General features: G+C 44.8%; 1 protein-coding gene and 1 long non-coding RNA gene across 2 annotated transcripts in view; both read right to left on the bottom strand.

Annotated features, from left to right (window-relative positions):
• Nucleotides 1-3,074, bottom strand: part of LOC118940485 — a 33,757-nt gene extending 30,683 nt beyond the window's left edge. Inside the window, exons 1-2 of the long non-coding RNA XR_005037043.1 lie at nucleotides 2,929-3,074; nucleotides 2,637-2,715 (exon numbers count right to left, since the gene is read on the bottom strand). This is a non-coding gene — a long non-coding RNA (uncharacterized LOC118940485). The remainder of the gene's footprint in view (nucleotides 1-2,636; nucleotides 2,716-2,928) is intronic.
• Nucleotides 3,075-6,347: 3,273 nt separating this feature from the next.
• Nucleotides 6,348-19,517, bottom strand: LOC110493233 (selenocysteine-specific elongation factor-like). Its single transcript, XM_036948427.1, has 5 exons — nucleotides 19,414-19,517; nucleotides 19,212-19,359; nucleotides 15,147-15,283; nucleotides 13,463-14,099; nucleotides 6,348-7,133 (listed from the first exon to the last, which is right to left on the bottom strand). Exons 1-5 carry the CDS (start codon nucleotides 19,515-19,517, stop codon nucleotides 7,119-7,121), a joined length of 1,041 nt encoding a protein of 346 aa, XP_036804322.1. The 3' UTR covers nucleotides 6,348-7,118.
• Nucleotides 19,518-20,079: the final 562 nt, after the last annotated feature.

Raw genomic sequence — 20,079 nt, forward strand, 5'->3', positions numbered from 1 at the left:
CACAGTTTAACAGATGTTATAGCGGGTGCAGTGAAATGCTTGAGTTACTAACTCCTTAACAGTACACTCAAAACGTCAGAAAAGTATACAAAAAAATCATCAAAAAGTAGAAACCACGAATGTCAGGACGAAGCCAACCCAAAAAACACTAATAACACTCCAATAAAACAAGCCGTTCTTCATATTAAAAATCTGATTTATTTAATTCTCCATGTGGTCTACATTAAAGGGGCCTTTGTTGACTATAACAGGATTTTAAAATTAAATATTGGTGCACAATTCCTACTTAAAATATCAAAGAAACACAAAAGGCACTCTTTTCATAGAGCGACCCATAGAACAACCTGTAGAGCGACCCGTAGAGCGACCCGTAGAGAGACCCGTAGAGAGACCCGTAGAACGACCCGTAGAGCGACCCGTAGAGCGATCCGTAGAGAGACCCGTAGAACGACCCGTAGAGCGACCCGTAGAGCGACCCGTAGATCGACCCGTAGAGCGACCCGTAGAAGGACCCGTAGAGCGACCCGTAGAAGGACCCGTAGAGCGACCCGTAGAGCGACCCGTAGAGCGACCCGTAGAGCGACCCGTAGAAGGACCCGTAGAGCGACCCGTAGAGCGACCCGTAGAGCGACCCGTAGAGCGACCCGTAGAGCTATAAAAAGCCTCATGGACTTTGAAGACGCATCACCCTTAGAATGGCTCATATGAAGTTGTTATAATACAATACTGAAAGTTCTTAACTCCCCCACCTGTCATTCTTCCCATTCAACTTGGACCAAATCCTAAACACCTCCCTTCTCTTCCTCTCCCCCATTTAAGGCACTCTGAGACCCAGGATTTTGAGGAGGGAGGGTGAAAACGGCAGTATGCTGGATCCCATGATGACCAGTGCCCTGCTTTATTGAAACCATACTCAGTTCTCATGTTCCCGAAGAAAGCTAATCCAAAACAACATAGTTTCCATATTCATGTATACATTCAGTCAGAAGGACTTACTTTTCTTCCCCATTCTGCTTAGACAGTAACATTGTGGGCATTAAGGCCTGTTAGCAGGGCAGAGGCCACGGCAACACACATGTTTATTTGTTAAAACAATCCTATGAGCCCATCATTTAAATGTATTCCCATAGGCTACGGTACAACAGTATACATATGTATTTAGATCCATCCATCCTTTGGCCAAATAGCAGTATAAATGAATGAACATAAAAGAGAGAACAGAGAGATGGAGATTCTGACTTTCCTAAGCTCTTTACCGGTAGCGTCCTTTTGACGGCAAAATAAGACCGTTAAGCGAAACAATGAAGAAATTGCTGAATCTGCACATGTACATTAATGTTCACAATTCACATCAATCAATGTTGAGGATGACACAAGCAGTAGAGGGACAGAATGAGAGAACAAAACAGCAGCTACAAGGGGAAAGAAAAGGCAGATAGACAGATGAGAAATAGGAGAGACAGGAAATGGAGAGGTAGAGAGAAAAGAGGCGGTGTGGCATTTATTTAAGAATGGCCATTTTAAACCACAGTTAATTACATTTGAAGGCGAGGGAAAGGCGAGAGAGAAGGAGAGGGTGATTTTATCTGCACTCACATTATTTGATCACTCAGGCTCATCTACACAATGCGGGGGTTTTCTTTTCAATAGAAACAGCAACCATATTTCCTTCTTCATTTCATCAATAACATAAACATGGATGGCTTCATGTGAATACAGCGATTTGAGAACAGGACTTTGAGAATAGGGTCATGTACTATAGGCCTGCCATGGCACTTGACAACAAATTCTATCTTCTGAGCGAACCTTGTACAAGCCATGATCGAAAGACGCAGCGAGTGACAGAGAAGAATACGCACATGATCCAAACAAATCATGGAGTTAAAAGACAGATACCAGCGCTACAAAAGTAAATGAGAGAGATTGAGGGTGAGAGAGAGGGAGGAAGAGTTAGGAGAAACAGAGGACGTTAGTAGCCTAACCACATCCACACTGTTAAAAGGCTGTTAATTAACCACATGCTCATTTATCAGTCAAACGCCTGCTAATTATTATTTTTAATCTCCTTCCTCTGCCTCATGCCACTTTCTCCTTCTCTCTCTCTCTTTCCCTTGCCAATTACCCTCCTACCATTCCCCTCCCTTCAGCTCCCTTTCTTTCACCACTCCTCTACAGCCTCTCTCTCTCTCTCTCTCTCCCTCCTTCTCCATCCCTCTCTCTCTCTCTGTCTCCTCCATCCCTCTCCCTCTCTCCTCCATCCATCCCCCTCCCTTCAACTCCCTTTCTTTCACCACTCCTCTATAGCCTCTCTCTCTCTCCCTGTCTCGTTCTCCATCCCTCTCTCTCTCTCTCTCCCTGTCTCCTTCTCCATCCCTCTCTCTCTCTCTCTCTCTCTCTCTGTCTCCTCCATCCCTCTCTCCTGTCTGTAAACATGTTTGCTCAGCGGTTGACCCTTGGCCCCGTCGTGACCCTGAGGTGGACAGAGACGATACCAGATATGGAGGACGAAGTGAGACACGTAATTCACAGTTTTTTTCTGGTTCAATGAAAGTCAATAAACTAAGTAGACCAGAACAAGCTGCTATTGCATTGGTGTCTATGGGGGGGGACACCCATTTAAGTAGACCAGAACTTACCTTTTTTATAATGGTGAACGACCTGAGTGAAATATCTTCATTATCCACCATCTTTGACGATACTTGGGTGAATGGAGACCTAAATTGAAACACGTCATTGTTATCTCTGTGTGGAGAGAGGACCAGGCAAAAACCTCTCCATCAGATTGATTATCTCAGTCATTGGATTAAATGTGGTTAAATACAGAAAGTGAGCATAGACTTACACATACATACAAGCAATCTAGTAATATCACGTATTGAGTGTGGGCGTCTGTGTGCTGGTCTGAGAGGAAAGAAAAGGGAAAGGTACCTAAAAGGTGTGATCGCTCTATCTGGTGTCTCTCTTCTCCTGTCTGTCTGTTCTCCTGTCTGTCTGTTCACCTGTCTGTCTGTCAGGTGTATTAAGAGGGTCTGGGGTGAGAATGTTACCCCATAGCCCAAGTCACATCGCCTCCCTGTCTGGCTCCTCTCCTCCTCTTGCCACAATCAGCCATGGCTCTAAAACCAGATTATACCCCCACCCCCTCTAACCCTCCTCACCTAAGCCTAGATAGGGCTCCAGTGATGCTCCCAGCACCACACACATGCAATCAGCCAAGCACACACACACACACAGGCCAAGTTGGCCAACAGGATTAGCATGCATCTTATAACACACACACACAGGGAAGAAAGCAGCCCACACTGGCTTGTCTGTCTTAATGAAGCGCGGAAAGATCTTTATCACGGCGGGAGAAAAGAATGAAGAGAGGGATTGAAACAAGAGGATCACTAAAACATTTTCTCTCCATCTCTAACTGTTCCTCTGTTCCCCAACAAATGCTGCCTCAATTCTCTACGTTCTGTAGGGTTTCTGTCTTGCTTTGCAAAAACAGAATAGACACACTAAAAACCAATTAGGTCGTATGAGTATTTAAGATCTATACAGTATGACAGATTATACAGGGAAAACCCCTGTTCGTTATTGATGTAATTGACTGATAAATCTGCGTGAAAAGCAGAACTACAGAGACGAGCTAAAATGGATGGATGATGATGATGACAGTCTGACGGCCAATGACAATGGTTTATTACTCCGGTAACACTGTTATTCTCTGTCTGGTTGGTGTGCTCATATCTGAGGCATGTATACAAATCAACACCTAGTCACATTTGTCACATTACCGCACAGATCAACACCAACACAATAAAGCAATATATGTAAAGATTTCCCCATTCCCACAATCCTCCTTGAGCCGCACTGTCTCCGTCTGAGGAAATGTTATTGGGTACACATACAAACATACATTAGCATGCACATGCATCTGTGTACAAACACACACATATTCACTACATATACACAGCTGTGCAAATAATGTGTATATGAACATACACGCATCCATGTTCTGGTAAATCGTTCTAGTTAACTCTAAAATCTATGTGAGTAGAGAGGTTTCACACAAAGAGCTGGGAGGTGCTACTGAGGAAACATTGACACAATGTGAGAGTGGGAAGTTAGGAAGACAAAATGTGAAAGGGGGTTGAGAGAGTGACATAGAGGCAAAAATAAAAAGCTGGGTGGACAGACATGAGCAAGGGAGAAATTGGAGAAAGAGAGAAGGAGAGGAACAGGCAGAGTTTTTTTTTTACCCTTCGTCTGGTTTTCTATAAGAGGAACAGGGAGAAGGTTTTCTATAAGAGGAACAGGAGGAGATAAGACTAAAAGGAATGTCAGTCAGAGGAACAATCCTGGTAGTATCCCCTTCTCATTCTCCCTCCCTCCTATTTCCACTGATTCCAGCTCAGATACAGAACGGGTCCACAGAGACAGTTTGCTGACATCACACACTACATCGTCAATACCCCACTGGCATACCTCTAAGGCCTGGTGAAAGTAAAAAACACACACACACACACACAGCTGAAATAAAACAGAATTAACCCACGCTAACTCTGTCACCTTTCTATCATGATGATGTCATTGGGCAGGAGTATGGCTGTCACAGTGACCATATTACCGCCACACTGGCGGTCACGAATCATGCTGACAGTCAAATTCCACGTGACCACGTAGTCACGGTAATTAGGCTTCTCCAAGCTCTGATGCTGCTGATGGTCAATAGTAGGACGCATGTATCGGAGGACGCATGACTTTCAACCTTCGTCTCTCCCGAGCCCGTACGGGAGTTGTAGCGATGAGACAAGATAGTAGCTACTAACAATTGGATACTACGAAGGAGAGGGAGAAAAAGGGGTAAAATTCAAAAAAAGAAAAAAATTCAAAAAAAGAAAATGAACCACAGAAAAAGCGTCCTCCATTTGCTATTTAAGTGCATAGATGACATGTATTTTTTTCTGCTGCCCCTGTTTCAATACAGGTTTATGACAATGGTCCATTTTAAAATCAAAACAAATTTCACACATCATTCAGGGGTGGCAGCGTAGCCTAGTGGTTAGAGCGTTGGACTAGTAACCGGAAGGTTGTAAGTTCAAATGCCTGAGCTGACAAGGTACAAATCTGTCGTTCTTCCCCTGAACAGGCAGTTAACCCACTAGGCCCACTAGGCCGTCATTGAACATTTGAATTTGTTCTTAACTGACTTGCCTAGTTAAATAAATAAAACAGTGCCTTGCAAAAGTATTCATTCCCCTTGGTGGTTCTATTTTATTGCATTAAAATCTGTAATTTAAATTGATTTTTATTTGGATTTCATGTAATGGAAAAATAGTCCAAATTGATGAAGTGAAATGGAAAAAATTACTTGTTTCAAAAAATGTACAAAACTTAAAAACAGAAAAGTGGTGCGTGCATATGTATTCACCCCCTTTGCTATGAAGCCCTTAAATAAGATCTGGTAACAATGCACATTATCTCGTCCGTGGCCTATATCCTAATCTTACTTTGAAAGTGTCCAGCTAAATATATTGTATAACTATTTCAGAATTATTAGATGATGCTTACCCAGACCCTACATTGGTGGGTCATGTTAAAGAAATGCTATAACCACCCCCCCAGCCACATCTATCTAAGTGGATGGGTCACTATTGTCTAGACATGTACATGAAATACAATAGATGGCCGTAATCACCCCCAGACACACCAGGCTAAATTGATGGGGCACGTAATCATTCTCTTGCGAAGTGGAGTATTTTGTTTAGACATGTAGCTAGCTAGCAGAACTAAAGTTATGTTAGCTAGCTAGCTAAACAATTAACCATAATCCCAACCCATAGCTACAGTGCAAAATGGATTGTCATAGCATGAAATGCTGGAGTATGAATCTGCAGGTAGCTAAAGCTAACCAACTAGATTCATAGTTAGCTAGCTAACATTAGGCTATAATTAGCATTGCTATGGCTTTCTGGTTTATTAATTACATTTGGACAGTGTATCAATACACCCAGTCACTACAAAGATAAAGGCGTCCTCTCTAACTCCGTTGTCGGAGAGGAAGGAAACCGCTCAGGGGTTTCACCATGAGGCCAATGGTGACTTTAAAACAGTTACGGCAACACCTGAAAATGACTGTCTAGCAAAGAATTTTGAAATAAATAAATGGGCAAATGTTGCACAATCCAGGTGTGGAAAGCTCATAGAGACTAACCCAGAAAGACTCACAGCTATAATCACTGCCAAAGGTGCTTCTACAAAGTATTGACTTAGGGGTGTGAATACTTATGTAAATTAGATATTTCTGTATTTCATTTTCAATACATTTGCAAACATTTCTAAAAACATTTTCACTTTGTCATTATTTTGAATTCAGGCTGTAACACGACAACATGTGGAATAAGTCAAAAGGTATGAATACTTTCTGAAGGCACTATGTGCTCCAGATACAGAGGCCAGCCTTTACACCGTCTCTGAACCACTCTCTCATCTTTCCATCATTACCGTAACATGGCTGACACACCTTTTCTTATTTTGTGCAAGCATTTATTCACCTATCATGGAAAAATGTATTGAAAATATAGTATTCGTTACTTTCAACTCGAAGAGGAGAACAGTGTAGTCACTTTTTTTAACCACTCTGTTCTCATCTTCTAGCTACTGCTGCAAAGGTCAGGGCTGCGGTCTGTTGGTTTTTACATTCTGGAACGTTCAATTGAACAGAAACAGTGCTGTACTGAACAACCAGTTTAAAAATGGGGAGGGGTTGTGGGTTTGGGAACGCTGTCAGCATGACCGCTGCCCTTTAAATTCGTCACTCATTGCTTCAAGCCACACCTCGCCATACCCACCAAACGTAGCACAAAGTCTGTTCAAGAACATACAAGAACGTTTTGGGGAAACGTGGAGCGGTTTGTACTGAACAACACAACGTAGCAAACGTTCAAGTGAACTGAATGCACCTCAAGACTGAACCATCTTCTTGTGGGGGTCAAAAACGTATCTCTTGAATCGGAGGCTGATGTTGATTGGCTGAGTGTCCATCTTGGCATCTTCCTCTTTGGCTAGTTCCCCCTTAGCCCCACCCTTTCCTTTCTTCTTGGAGGTGGAGGAGAGGAGCTGCTAAGTCTCTAGACTGAGACCCTCTGAAGAGAAGAAAGAGGGAATGGGGAAGAGAGAGGGAGAGAAAGAGAAATCATATGAGCATTAGAATTTATGGTAGTTTATACAAGTCGCATAGGTATTTAACAAATACAAAAAAAAAACAATTTAAATGATCAAAATTAAACAAAGGATTGGACAGAGGTAGAGAGAAAATATAGAAGAGCGAGTGTGCTGAAATAGCAGTGGGCCAGATTCGTACCCATGCTGTTGCATTACATGTGATCTAGAGGCAATGGCTTAGACCACTAGACCAGCCTAGGCCACACCACTAGACCTGTTATGACTGCTCTCCATTGGTGAATCAGGGTCAACAGTATATATCTGCTCTTTATAGTGTTGATGACAGAGATGGGAGAGAGAACAGAAACACTACATGACCATAAGTATGTGGACACCTGTTTTTATGAACATCTCATTCCAAAATCATGGGCATTAACATGGAGTTCCCCCTTTGCTGCTACAACAGCCTCCACTCTTCTGGGAAGGCTTTCCACTAGATGTAGGAACATTGCTGCGGGGACTTGCTTCCATTCAGCCACGAGCAGTTGAGGCTCTGTGCAGGCCAGTCAAGTTCTTCCACACCGATCTCGACAAACCATTTCTGTATGGACCTCACTTTGTGCACGGCGGCATTGCCATGATGTAACGAGAAAGGGCCTTCCCCCAAACTGTTGCTACAAAATGTTGGAAGCACAGAATCACCAAGAATGTCATTGTATGCTGAAATGTAAAGATTTCCCTTCAATGGAACTAAGGGGCCTAGCCTAAACCATGAAAAACAGCCCCAGAACATTATTCCTCCTCAACCAAACTTTACAGTTGGCACGATGCAGTCGGGCAGGTAGCGTTCTTTTACTGCACTCTTGCAGCAATCGGCAGTGCCGTTCTGTGAGCTTGTGTGGCCTACCACTTCGCGGCTGAGCTGGTGTTGCTCCTAGACGTTTCCACTTCACAATAACAGCACTTCAACTATTACAGTTGACTGGGGCAGCTCCAGCAGGGCAGAAATTTGACAAACTGACTTGTTGGAAAGGTGGCATCCTATGACGGTGCCATGCTGAAAGTCACTGAGCTCTTCAGTGAGGCCCTTCTACTGTCAACGTTTGTCTATGTAGATTGCATGGCTGCATGCTCCATTTTATACACCTGTCAGCAATGGGTGTGGCTGAAATAGCCAAATCCATTCATTTGAATGGATGTCCACATACTTTGTTTATATAGTGTAGATCTGTTGTGCTGGTCTTGTTTCACAGTTCCTATAGTTGTAGAAGAAACGTGTCTCTGTCAGGGTTCTCTGTGGCGGTCCTGTCCTGGCTGACATTTACGCTGGTGTCTGACAGTTGTCAGGCGGTTGTGGGCGTGCTCTGGATTCCTCTGGGGCATCTGTGTGTGTGTGTGTGTGTGTGTGTGTGTGTTTCTGCTCACGTGTAGCTGAGAAATGTTCCCTGAGCAAACCTCTGCATCGGCTGACCTCGCCTACCCGCGTCACACGGCGCCACCGAGGAGATTGTTATGGTTATGCCAGCATGAGGGTTGTTAGGATTACGGGGATGGATATCTCCGATCTATTCGCTTGGCCTTACCCCACTTCTCTCTCTCGCTTTCTCTCATTCACTTACTCACACAAACACTCACACAAACACTCACGCAAACAATCACACAAAGGGAAGCACTTAGATAAATAGCAGTAAATACAAACTAGAATGAATCATGTGATAGTGTCCAATAAAACGGTCAAATCTAGTTCAAGGTTTGAGTAAAATACACAGTGAATTACCCTCCAGAAGCCACCTTCACACATGTATAACAAGCTGTGGTATTGATTTAAACCACATAATGAAAACATTTGTTCTATCCAAGCGGACATCACGTACACAAACCACACTACTCCCCTATCTTTCTCTGCTCCGTTCCCTCCATCTATCCCTCCATCTCTCTCTGGAGAGACAGAATAACTGTCTGGTGCCAGGCTGGTGGCCTTTAGGGGCTTGCAGGGGATGAGTTTGGGGTCAGGTCCAGGGGAGGGCGGATGGCGGGGGGATTGGACAGTAGTGCCTGTGTGAGAGGGGGGAGGTTGTGGAGAGGCCTGGAGGGCCTTCAAAGAAGCCCTTCAAATCTAACTAGCCCTCTTTCCATTTCTCCCTCTCTCCGTGGCTTTCTCTGTCTTTAATAATGTGCCATGAAGGGGTTTGAAGGGAGAAGAAAAGAACAACAACGAGAGAAAGGGAGCACACACACACACACAACACAAACACACCTGGGGTAGCTAGAGGTCAGAGGATCACACAGCACCGTCATACTATGAGTGTGTACGAGCAATGAGCATACTGAATGTCTTAAGTGACTAGCCAAGTATGTCAGTGTGTATGTAAGAGCATGTGTGTGAGTGTGTACGTGAATGTGAGTGAGTTGAGAGGATATAGGTAGGCTTCTCTTTCTAAATGTTTTTGGTTTCTCTTCCTGCCCGGCCCGGTGTGGAGCCTAGCTGTGGGTCGGAGGGGAGCGGAGAGACACAAGGTAAAATAAACAGGGAGCAGACTTCCCTCGGACCCAGAGCTACCCCCAGAGGAATCCTGGGAATGCTGGAGTGGGATTCCCAGCCCACCACTCTAACCACATCCTGATCCTGATAACGAACGTACAGGAACCAGAGAGAGAGATACAGGAAAAAAGGAGAAGGCCCCTTTCATTCTTTTGTTGTACTATAAATGTAATTGCATAATTCTGACTAATAAACAGATGGAATAAGAAATTGGCAACAAACGCAGTAAGAAACTCAAATGATACAGTCCTTATCTTGACTGTTAATGTAGCTTATGAAGGAGAGACACCATAGGGAACGTTGGCCATGCACAGTAGATCACCTGCTGTCAACGAACAGTGGCAGATCAACATGTAGAATCGCCAGGAAATTAATAGAAAATTATGGGTGGTATCGGATGGTCAGATGTGATAGGACGCCCATCCAATGCAATATCTGATGGTCAGATGTGATAGGACGCCCATCCACTGCAATATCTGATGGTCAGATGTGATAGGACGCCCATCCACTGCAATATCTGATGGTCAGATGTGATAGGACGCCCATCCACTGAAATATCGGATGGTCAGATGTGATAGGACGCCCATCCACTGCAATATCTGATGGTCAGATGTGATAGGACGCCCATCCACTGCAATATCTGATGGTCAGATGTGATAGGACGCCCATCCACTGCAATATCTGATGGTCAGATGTGATAGGATGCCCATCCACTGCAATATGTGATGGTCAGATGTGATAGGACGCCCATCCACTGCAATATGTGATGGTCAGATGTGATAGGACGCCCATCCACTGCAATATGTGATGGTCAGATGTGATAGGACGCCCATCCACTGCAATATGTGATGGTCAGATGTGATAGGACGCCCATCCACTGCAATATCTGATGGTCAGATGTGATAGGACGCCCATCCACTGCAATATCTGATGGTCAGATGTGATAGGACGCCCATCCACTGCAATATCTGATGGTCAGATGTGATAGGACGCCCATCCACTGCAATATCTGATGGTCAGATGTGATAGGACGCCCATCCACTGCAATATGTGATGGTCAGATGTGATAGGACGCCCATCCACTGCAATATCTGATGGTCAGATGTGATAGGACGCCCATCCACTGCAATATCTGATGGTCAGATGTGATAGGACGCCCATCCACTGCAATATGTGATGGTCAGATGTGATAGGACGCCCATCCACTGCAATATCTGATGGTCAGATGTGATAGGACGCCCATCCACTGCAATATCTGATGGTCAGATGTGATAGGACGCCCATCCACTGCAATATCTGATGGTCAGATGTGATAGGACGCCCATCCACTGCAATATCTGATGGTCAGATGTGATAGGACGCCCATCCACTGCAATATGTGATGGTCAGATGTGATAGGACGCCCATCCACTGCAATATCTGATGGTCAGATGTGATAGGACGCCCATCCACTGCAATATCTGATGGTCAGATGTGATAGGACGCCCATCCACTGCAATATCTGATGGTCAGATGTGATAGGACGCCCATCCACTGCAATATCTGATGGTCAGATGTGATAGGACGCCTATGGGTCGGCTGATTTTAACCAATCGTCGGCGCGGTCCTTTTCTTCCTAAACAGATTCATCCACCACCTCCACCTTCCTCTCCAGCCCCACCACTACTTACCTGGCACCCAGATCGTAAACTTGACGCTTTGTCTGAATGATGATCCCTGCCCCGCCGATTGAGAGTGACCTTTAACCCCAAAAACAACTGCAGGGTTGGTCTACTTCTTAAACAGGTTTCGCCCAATCACAGCGTGGTCATCTGTTACCTGACCAAATCAAATCAGATGTTATTGGTCACATTCACGTGTTTGGCAGATGTTATTGAGGGTGTAGCAAAATGATTGTGTTGCTAGCTCCAACAGTGAAGTAATATCTAACAATTCACAACAATACACAAACCTAAAAGTAAAAGAAAAGAATTTAGAAATATATAAATGTTAGAGATGACTAAAGAGACATGAGGGGCACCAATGACAGACACAAAGAAATCATATAAAAAAAATATAAAATATAATTATTCTAATGTAATAATTATTATTCAACGAACAGCTTCCAGTTAATGATAAAAGCAAATAATACACGTGGAAAATCTCCTAAAACTATCCAGCATATCCTTTAATTATTTATTGAGTCTGACAGTATAAACTTCCTCCAGCACAGAGAGGTCAGTGTGTGTTTGTTTTCTATGTTCCTCTCTCTGATTTAACAGACACTGGTGCATGACCTCGTGTTACCATGCTGCCACTCTGTCGCCATAGTGGGGGGTGGCTGACCCCACCATGACACTGTTCTGTACCCCGTCCCAACCCAACGAGCCACATTGCCCTAGGCCTGCCACCAGCTTGTCTGTATCTCCTCTTTCGTTCCTCTACACATTCTTCTTCTGTTTGTTGTTTGTATTTTCTCTCCATCACTGAGACTCTCTCAACCGTCACTGATCCGATAAAGGGAGGGCACCGCTCTGTCTCTCTCTCTACTTCTCCCCCTCACTCTGTCTTGAACCCTCCCCACTTCGCTCCCTTTCTCTCTCTCTGACGTTGGGTTCTGACTGAAGCGTGACCACAGATAAGCTACAGTTGGTACACATGTCAGACAACACTGTGACAAAGGCATGACATAAAGACACAGTCATATCTCAAACATTCCAACATCTCAGGTATGTGTCCTCTTAGAAGACAAAAAACAAACAGCACTTCCTCATTATGTGAGGGGAACCCACACACACCCACATGAACAGAGTCTGACCTCACAGGGAGAGGGTCAAGGACTGCTGTGTAACTGTGGGGTTGGCTGTCGACAGCCTGAGGTGCTAACAGCAGTAAAACTTGTCCACACACTTGACCTCTGACCTGTTAGCGACCCTGACTGAGGGTGTGTACACACAGACAGACTGCTGGCTGCTGCTGGGTGGCAGACAACACTCAAACAGACAGAGACAGACAGGAGCAACGAGAGGCAGATAAGACTCTTATGAGCCAAAAACAAACTGAGGAACATAGAAATATATTACAAGAGTGAGATGGAGCCAGGGAGAAAGAGGCTGAAAGTGAGAGACAAAAAACATGACGGATCGAGTACACAAAGAGAGAGAGAAAGAAAAAAAAGAGCAGAGAGAGAACGAGCAGAGAGAGCAGAGTGAGCAGAGAGAGAACAGAGAGAGAGAAAGCGAGCAGAGAGAGAGCGAGCAGAGAGAGCGCAGAGAGAGTGAGAGCAGAGAGAGAGAGCGCAGAGAGAGAGCTGAGAGCAGAGAGAGAGCTGAGAACAGAGAGAGAGAGAGCGAACAGAGAGAGAGAGAGAGCAGAGAGAGCGAGCGAGAGAGCAGAGGCTAGAGTGCGGGTCGGGAGGAATGCAGAGAGCCATGTGGGTATATTTCTGTGCCACTCAGGTGTGTCCAAACAGCACCAGTCTGTCTGGCTGCTGCCTCTGGCATCAGGGGACCACACGCCTGTGTCACAGCCCAGCACAGGTCAAGGCCCCGCATACTTCTCCACGCTGCCCTCCCGCACCGCCCCAGGGACTCTGTGTGTGTGCGCACAATGGGAGCTCAGTCCCTGCAACACGCTCCAGCACCACCAGCAATGAAAAATCCAAACAAAGACTAGAGAGAAAGAGAGAGAAGAGGGGTGAGAGAGAGGGCAAAGGAGCAAGGACAAAGATCCATGAAGGGTGATGGGAGGGCAGGGTGTCAGAGAGAGGCGAGCAGGGCGTCCACTCACCCTCTCCACCGCTCCCTCCTTGCGTTTGGTCTTGTAGATGCGTAGTCTGGGTAGCGTAGTCTCAGAATAGCTTTTCTCCTCAAAGCCCTCCAGCAGACGTCCCTGGAACGCCAGCCGGCACGCGTTGGCGTGGATGTCTGTGTCCAGCTTGGAGCCTATCACCAGGCATAGAGGGGGACACGTGACCGGACGCTCAAACTCCAGCAGCGCCCACTGCTTCGGGTCTGGCCTAGCTCCTCCGGCCTCCCGCTGACCAATCACATACTCGTCCTGGTGGAAGTACTCCCGGTCAAAGGAGAAGGGTGAGCTCAGGGGGCTGGGTTCTGGCTGAGGGGAGTGGGGAGTGGGGGTCGGAGGGTGGTGGTTGGGGGTCCGTGTTGGGAGTCTGGGGGGGTCTCCCCAGGGGGCAGACCGAAGAAGGTGACCCTGGCCATGACGGTCTCGTGGCCCACGGTGATGTGGAACTTGGCACGGGTGGCCAATCTTTCTGACGGAGATGTGGGCAGCATGGAGGGTGTGTAGGGAGCCAGGGGTACACACCACCCCCCGTTCTAGCAATTTGGGGCCAAACTGGGTCACACATACCCATGCGGTCACCCTGCATGGCCCCACACACCGGCTGCCGGAACATCTGAATCAACTTCACGTTCTTGGTCTCCTAGGGGTTAAAAGACAAACACAGACAGACAATCAAACTAACCGACTCTTGTTTGTTGTTTGAGCAAGGTTAGTTTTGCAATTGACAAATTACGAGGTATTACCATGTACAATATACAACAGAACAGGGAATGGGGAATACCTATTCAGTTGCATTCAGTTAATGCATTCAACTGAAATGCGTCTTACGCATTTAACCCAAACCCTCTGAATCAGAGAGGTGCTGGGGGCTGCCTTAATCGACGTCCACATCATCGGTACCCCGGGAGCAATTGTCGTTGGGGTTAACTGCCTTGCTCAAGAGCAGAGCGGCAGATTTTTACCTTGTCGGCTCAAGGATTTGACCCAGCAACCATTCGGTTACAGGGCCAATTATCCTACCCATCACTGAGTGTTGTTTTTGTTGTGTGTCCACTGTAGTGTTGTGACGGAGAGTATGGTCGTTGTGGCCTAACCACCATTCTTCTCTGACACTGAATGCTGAGACAAAAGCCTGTTTTTTTCAGGCTTTTGCTGCCACCTGATGGAGGATGTTATAATGACACCAGTTGATAGTAAGGTTGAATACAATAAGCTGGTGTTTAGACTAGGCTGGCCTACAAACAAATGTGAGTGACTGCATCTGGTGTAAATTAGTCAGCTCCTGTACTGTCAACCCCCACCCCTCTTCTCCAGTCTCCCCATCCTGCCCTTTCCAAAACACACACACATCCTCCACCCCCACACTACCATCCCTCTTTCCCCTCCCTCCTCTTCCAGTCAACTTATGAACTCTGTAGATTCTACTTCAGCCTTGTGCTGTCCAGGTCATCTGAATCAGGGTTATTCTACTGCAACAACGATTCTCCACCTTTCTGGAAGCAGGGACTAAGAGCATGCCATGGAACTAATTCATCTGACTAACGCACTATAATAAATCAGCAATATCACAAATAATTGTTGCTGGTCAATAGACTTAGCGGGTTGAGAACCACTGATCGGGACTTCTTTCAGTGGTCATGCAAATCAACGGTCTGTGGTCAGTGACCGTAGCTCGAGGTCTGGGATCTCCACGGTGTCGTTGACAGCTAGCGCCCCCTGTAGGATGGTTCCGGTCATGACCGTGCCCTGACCGCGGCTGGAGAAGCAGTGGTGCACCGCCATCAGCAGGGCTCCCCCGGGTCTCTGTGAGGGAGGCAGGTCTGGCTCTTCAACAGCTCGGGGAGACGTGCATACAGAGCAAAGTCAAAACTGCTGTCATAACATTGTACGGTCACCGTAGGCATGAGTGTGATTCACACACACACACACAGACTAGAGGGCCCGTCCTAATCAGAAGCATATCTTAGTGTTGAGTCTGTGTATCCTGTGGTTTCATAAAGACTTCCTGACAGTGGCTCTTGTGTTTTAATCATAGGTCAGGGGGTTCTGCCCTAGGACAGTGTCTGTCATATGCCTCTTTGTTCTATGGTATCTACCCTTTACTGTGTCATTTCAATTAAAGGATACTGTAGGTGTCATTGAAGTGGTCTTCACATCAGTAAGAAACGCGTCATGGAACGTTCAGGCTGCTGCACAGACACTATGGAAGCTGTAGTCTAGAGCACCCGGTTCAAATGTGTTTGAGAGCACTTAACTCTCTAAATGGGTAAACTAGTGAGAAATATATGGTGATTATTGTACGTTAACTAACTATAACCCTAAATTAAAATATTGCATTTCTATGCCACATTTAATGAATTTACATGACGCTACGTTCCATGATGTGGACAGTATGTGTTACTACATTACACAAGCTCACGTTTTGACCACAGGGCAATTCCAAGTTAACCGAATTACTCTGAGACCGATTTTTCACTTCAAAATGTATATCAAACCCAAACTATTGATTTCAAAGTTTAACAAACCATACAGCTCTATGCACAAGGACTACTTTAACAAATTCAACAGAAAATTGTACAAAAACACATCTACTGGAAAAACTGTGCAGATGTCCAAACTTTACATCAGCACAGATCTTGTGTTTTGGTACAATTTTCAGTAATTCCATTACCGTGGAATTTCCCTACATCAAATTGGGGGGGAATGAAACATCCTTTTTTTTACCTCAGATTGGTAATGTTAGTATAAAAGTGTATGGTCAGCATGATGGCACGAGATCATTTGCTTAAAACAGATCAATCTCTTTGGTTTTGTCCTGTGATTAAGACATACACACTGTGGGTCACAGGAGTTAGAACTGTGCTCTCATTTTGGAACTCAAACAGCATGGAGAATTTGGGGTGGTCTCTCTATAAAAGTTGCTAGCCTCACACCAGATTCAAACTATGACTGACATAACAGCCAAACGTTGTCAGTGTTGATATCATGTGCAGGGGCGTGATTCATGTCAGTTAAATAACAGATCAATATGTAGACCGCTGTGTTTAGCAAATTCACTTCTAACCAGTGATATATCAAAAAATATCCTCAATGTGGCCTTTCAAACAGCGCCTACCACCCAGACGTTTGCCTCGCTTTATTGATTTCAATGTGATATTGATATGAGTGATTAAAGGGATACTTCGGGCTATTGACAATTCATCTACTTCCCAAGAGATTTACTGGAAATCTATAGGTATCTACTAGCATGCTATCCTGCAGTTCATCTGACTCTGGGGAAGTACATAAAGGACCTCATTGACAAAATCCCAAAGTATCCCTTTAACAAAATAGTGCTGTGTTTACCTTTCTGCATTGGCAATCCACTTGAAACAAAATGCAACAATCGAAAAGGTAGCTGGATGTTTTTTTACAAGTTGTCCTCTAACCAGTGATACAGTCTACATAGTATTCCCAGATTCAGTGTGGTTTTTCAGTAGTGTTCGAACAGGACGTGCAACCTGACTCCCCCCTCTCGTTCTATTGATTTCAACGTGATATCGATTATGAGTGATTGGCAAATAAGTGCTGCGTTTCTCTTTCCGTTTTGGTGAGCCCCAAATTAAAATGCATCACTCCAAAATGTAGCAGGCTGTCTTCCTCTAACCAGTGATGTAAACAATATTTACAGTTCCTGTGTGTTTTTTGTTGTGCACACAACCTGATTCCCCCACAATAAATACGTGTGATTTATTGCCACTTGTCAAACCATTATTGCCACTTGTTTTTGGTGCATATGCAGTTTATAAGGTGCTCGTAAAAAAATTATAATACAATATTACTGTTGGGCACATGTAGAGTTGAAGTCGGAAGTTTACGTACACCTTAGCCAAATACATTTAAACTCAGTTTTTCACAATTCCTGACATTTAATCCTCTTAAAAATTCCCTGTCTTAGGTCAGATAGGATCACCACTATTTTAAGAATGTGAAATGTCAGAATAATAGTAGAGAGAGTGATTTATTTTAGCTTTAATTTTTTTCATCACATTCCCAGTGAGTCAGAAGTTTACTCAATTAGTATTTGGTAACATTGCCTTTAAATTGTTTAACTTGGGTCAAACGTTTCAGGTAGCCTTCCACAAGCTTTCCACAATAAGATGGGTTAATTTTGTCCCATTACTCCTGACATGTATGGTGTAACTGAGTCAGGTCTGTAGGCCTCTTTGCTCACACATGCTTTTTCAGTTCTGCCCACAAATCTTCTGTAGGATTGAGGTCAGGGCTTTGTGATGGTCACTTTAATTGCTTGACTTGGTTGTCCTTAAGCCATTTTGCCACAACTTTGGAAGCATGCTTGGGGTCATTGTCCATTTGGAAGACCCATTTGCGACCAAGATTTAAGTTCCTGACTGATGTCTTGAGATGTTGCTTCAATATATCCACATAATTTTCCTACTTCATGATGCCATCTATTTTGTGAAGTGCACCAGTCCCTCCTTCACAAAGCACCCCCACAACATGATGCTGCCACCCCCATGCTTCACGGTTGGGATGGTGTTCTTCGGCTTGCAAGTCTCCCCCTTTTTCCTCCAAACATAACGATGGTCATTATGGCCAACCAGTTCTATTGTTGTTTCATCAGACCGGAGGACATTTCTTCAAAAAGTACAATCATTGTCCCCATATGCAGTTGCAAACCGTATTCTGGCTTTTTTATGGCGGTTTTGGAGCAGTGGCTTCTACCTTGCTGAGCGGCCTTTCAGGTTATGTCGATATAGGACTCGTTTTTACTGTGGATATAGATACTTTTGTACCTGTTTCCTCCAGCATCTTCACAAGGTAATTTGCTGTTTTTCTGGGAATGATTTGCACATTTCGCACCAAAGTACGTTCATTTCTAGGAGACAGAACGCGTCTCCTTCCTGAGCGGTATGATGGCTGCGTGGTCCCATGGTGTTTATACTTGTGTACTATTGTTTTTACAGATGAACGTGGTACCTTCAGGCATTTGGAAATTGCTCCCAAGGATGAACCAGACTTGTGGAGGTCTACTTTTCTCTGAGATCTTGGCTGATTCTTTTGATTTTCCCATAATGTTAAGCAAAGAGGCACTGAGTTTGACAGTAGGCCTTGAAATTCATCCACAGGTGCACCTCCAATTGCCTCAGAAGCTTCTAAAGCCATGACATAATTTTATGGAATTTTCCAAACACAGTCAACTTAGTGTATGTAAACTTGACCCACTGGAATTGGGATACCTTGAATTGTAAGTGAAATAATCTGTCTGTAAACAATTGTTGGAACAATTACGTGTGTCATGCACAAAGTAGATGTCCTAACCGACTTGCCAAAACTATAGTTTGTTAACAAGATATTTTTTTAAATTGTTTTAATGACTCCAACATAAGTGTATGTAAACTTCTGACTTCAACTGTATATGTAGGTAGTACATTTTATGTTTAGGTTTTCAATATCACAAATAGTTTTTGTATCTATTGATTTGGACACTTCCTAAACTGTGTTTTGACATTGGCCTATTTATGAACAGTTCTTGTCAACAGGAATCAGCGAAAGCTGTTTTAAGAATACAAAATGTTTGCTTTCAACATTAATTTCCAACAACATTCTAATTAACCAGGCACAAGCTGCTGAATGACTCCAAAAACGTGCTGTGATTAATTTATCTTGATGATATACCAGAGATCGGGAAAACGGGTTAGTCCTGTCTCGTCAGAATATTAACCCATACCGCTAATAGTGCAGGCACATCCTGGGGCACCAGTGTGTTCAGGGTCTTTACCTCCATTAAGTCAGGCACTCCCTGGTGTTCCTCTGTTTCAGGGGCCTCAGGACCCCCAGGCTTCGCTGCCACGGCAATCACAGGACAGTCTTTAAATCTGGTCAACAGGGGATGAAACAGGGTTTAGAATGACTGTGTGTGTGTGTGTTACCTGGTGTTCTCTAGGGTCTTGTGCAGTCTCTTGGTCATCTTGTCGATGAAGGTCTGTCTCTTGTTGGGCTGCAGCAGGTCAGTCTTGTTGAGAATGACCACCATGCGGGTTGCAGGTCAGCTCTCCTATCAGCAGACACTCTGCTGTCTGGGTCTGGACGCCCTTCACCACGTCTACCATCAGCATCATCAGGTCTGTGATCTGAGTCCCTGGAAGACACACGCACAATTATACCTTCATTTATGCTATATGACTTGTCAATAATAAACACCACAGTCCAAAACTACTGCAGTGAAATGATTGTGCACACTCAGCACTGCATGGTTACAGCTCCTCTACACAGGACTCCTGGAGGGCCAAATGACCAAATTCATAAGTTGAGCAACCAATGGAGCAACAGGAACAGACAACCAAGAATAACAACAGAACAAGAAGAGAGGGAAAGCGGGAGGGAGGGTACAAAGGGATGTAAAGAAGGGAGAAGGGCTAGAGGGCTGAAATTAGAGCCCCAGCTCGCTTGGTTGTCTTTCCTCCCTCTTTTCTTCCCCTCACTTTGGCAGTCTTTCTTTCCTGTGCTCCCCTCTTTGCTCTGCCTCTCTTTGGCTCCCTTTCTTTCCTGTGCTCTCCCCATTGGGGATAGGAGGGGAAGCTTATTACATACCCCGT

Source organism: Oncorhynchus mykiss, chromosome 17 (genome assembly GCF_013265735.2).
Source record: "Oncorhynchus mykiss isolate Arlee chromosome 17, USDA_OmykA_1.1, whole genome shotgun sequence".
NCBI lineage: Eukaryota > Metazoa > Chordata > Actinopteri > Salmoniformes > Salmonidae > Oncorhynchus > Oncorhynchus mykiss.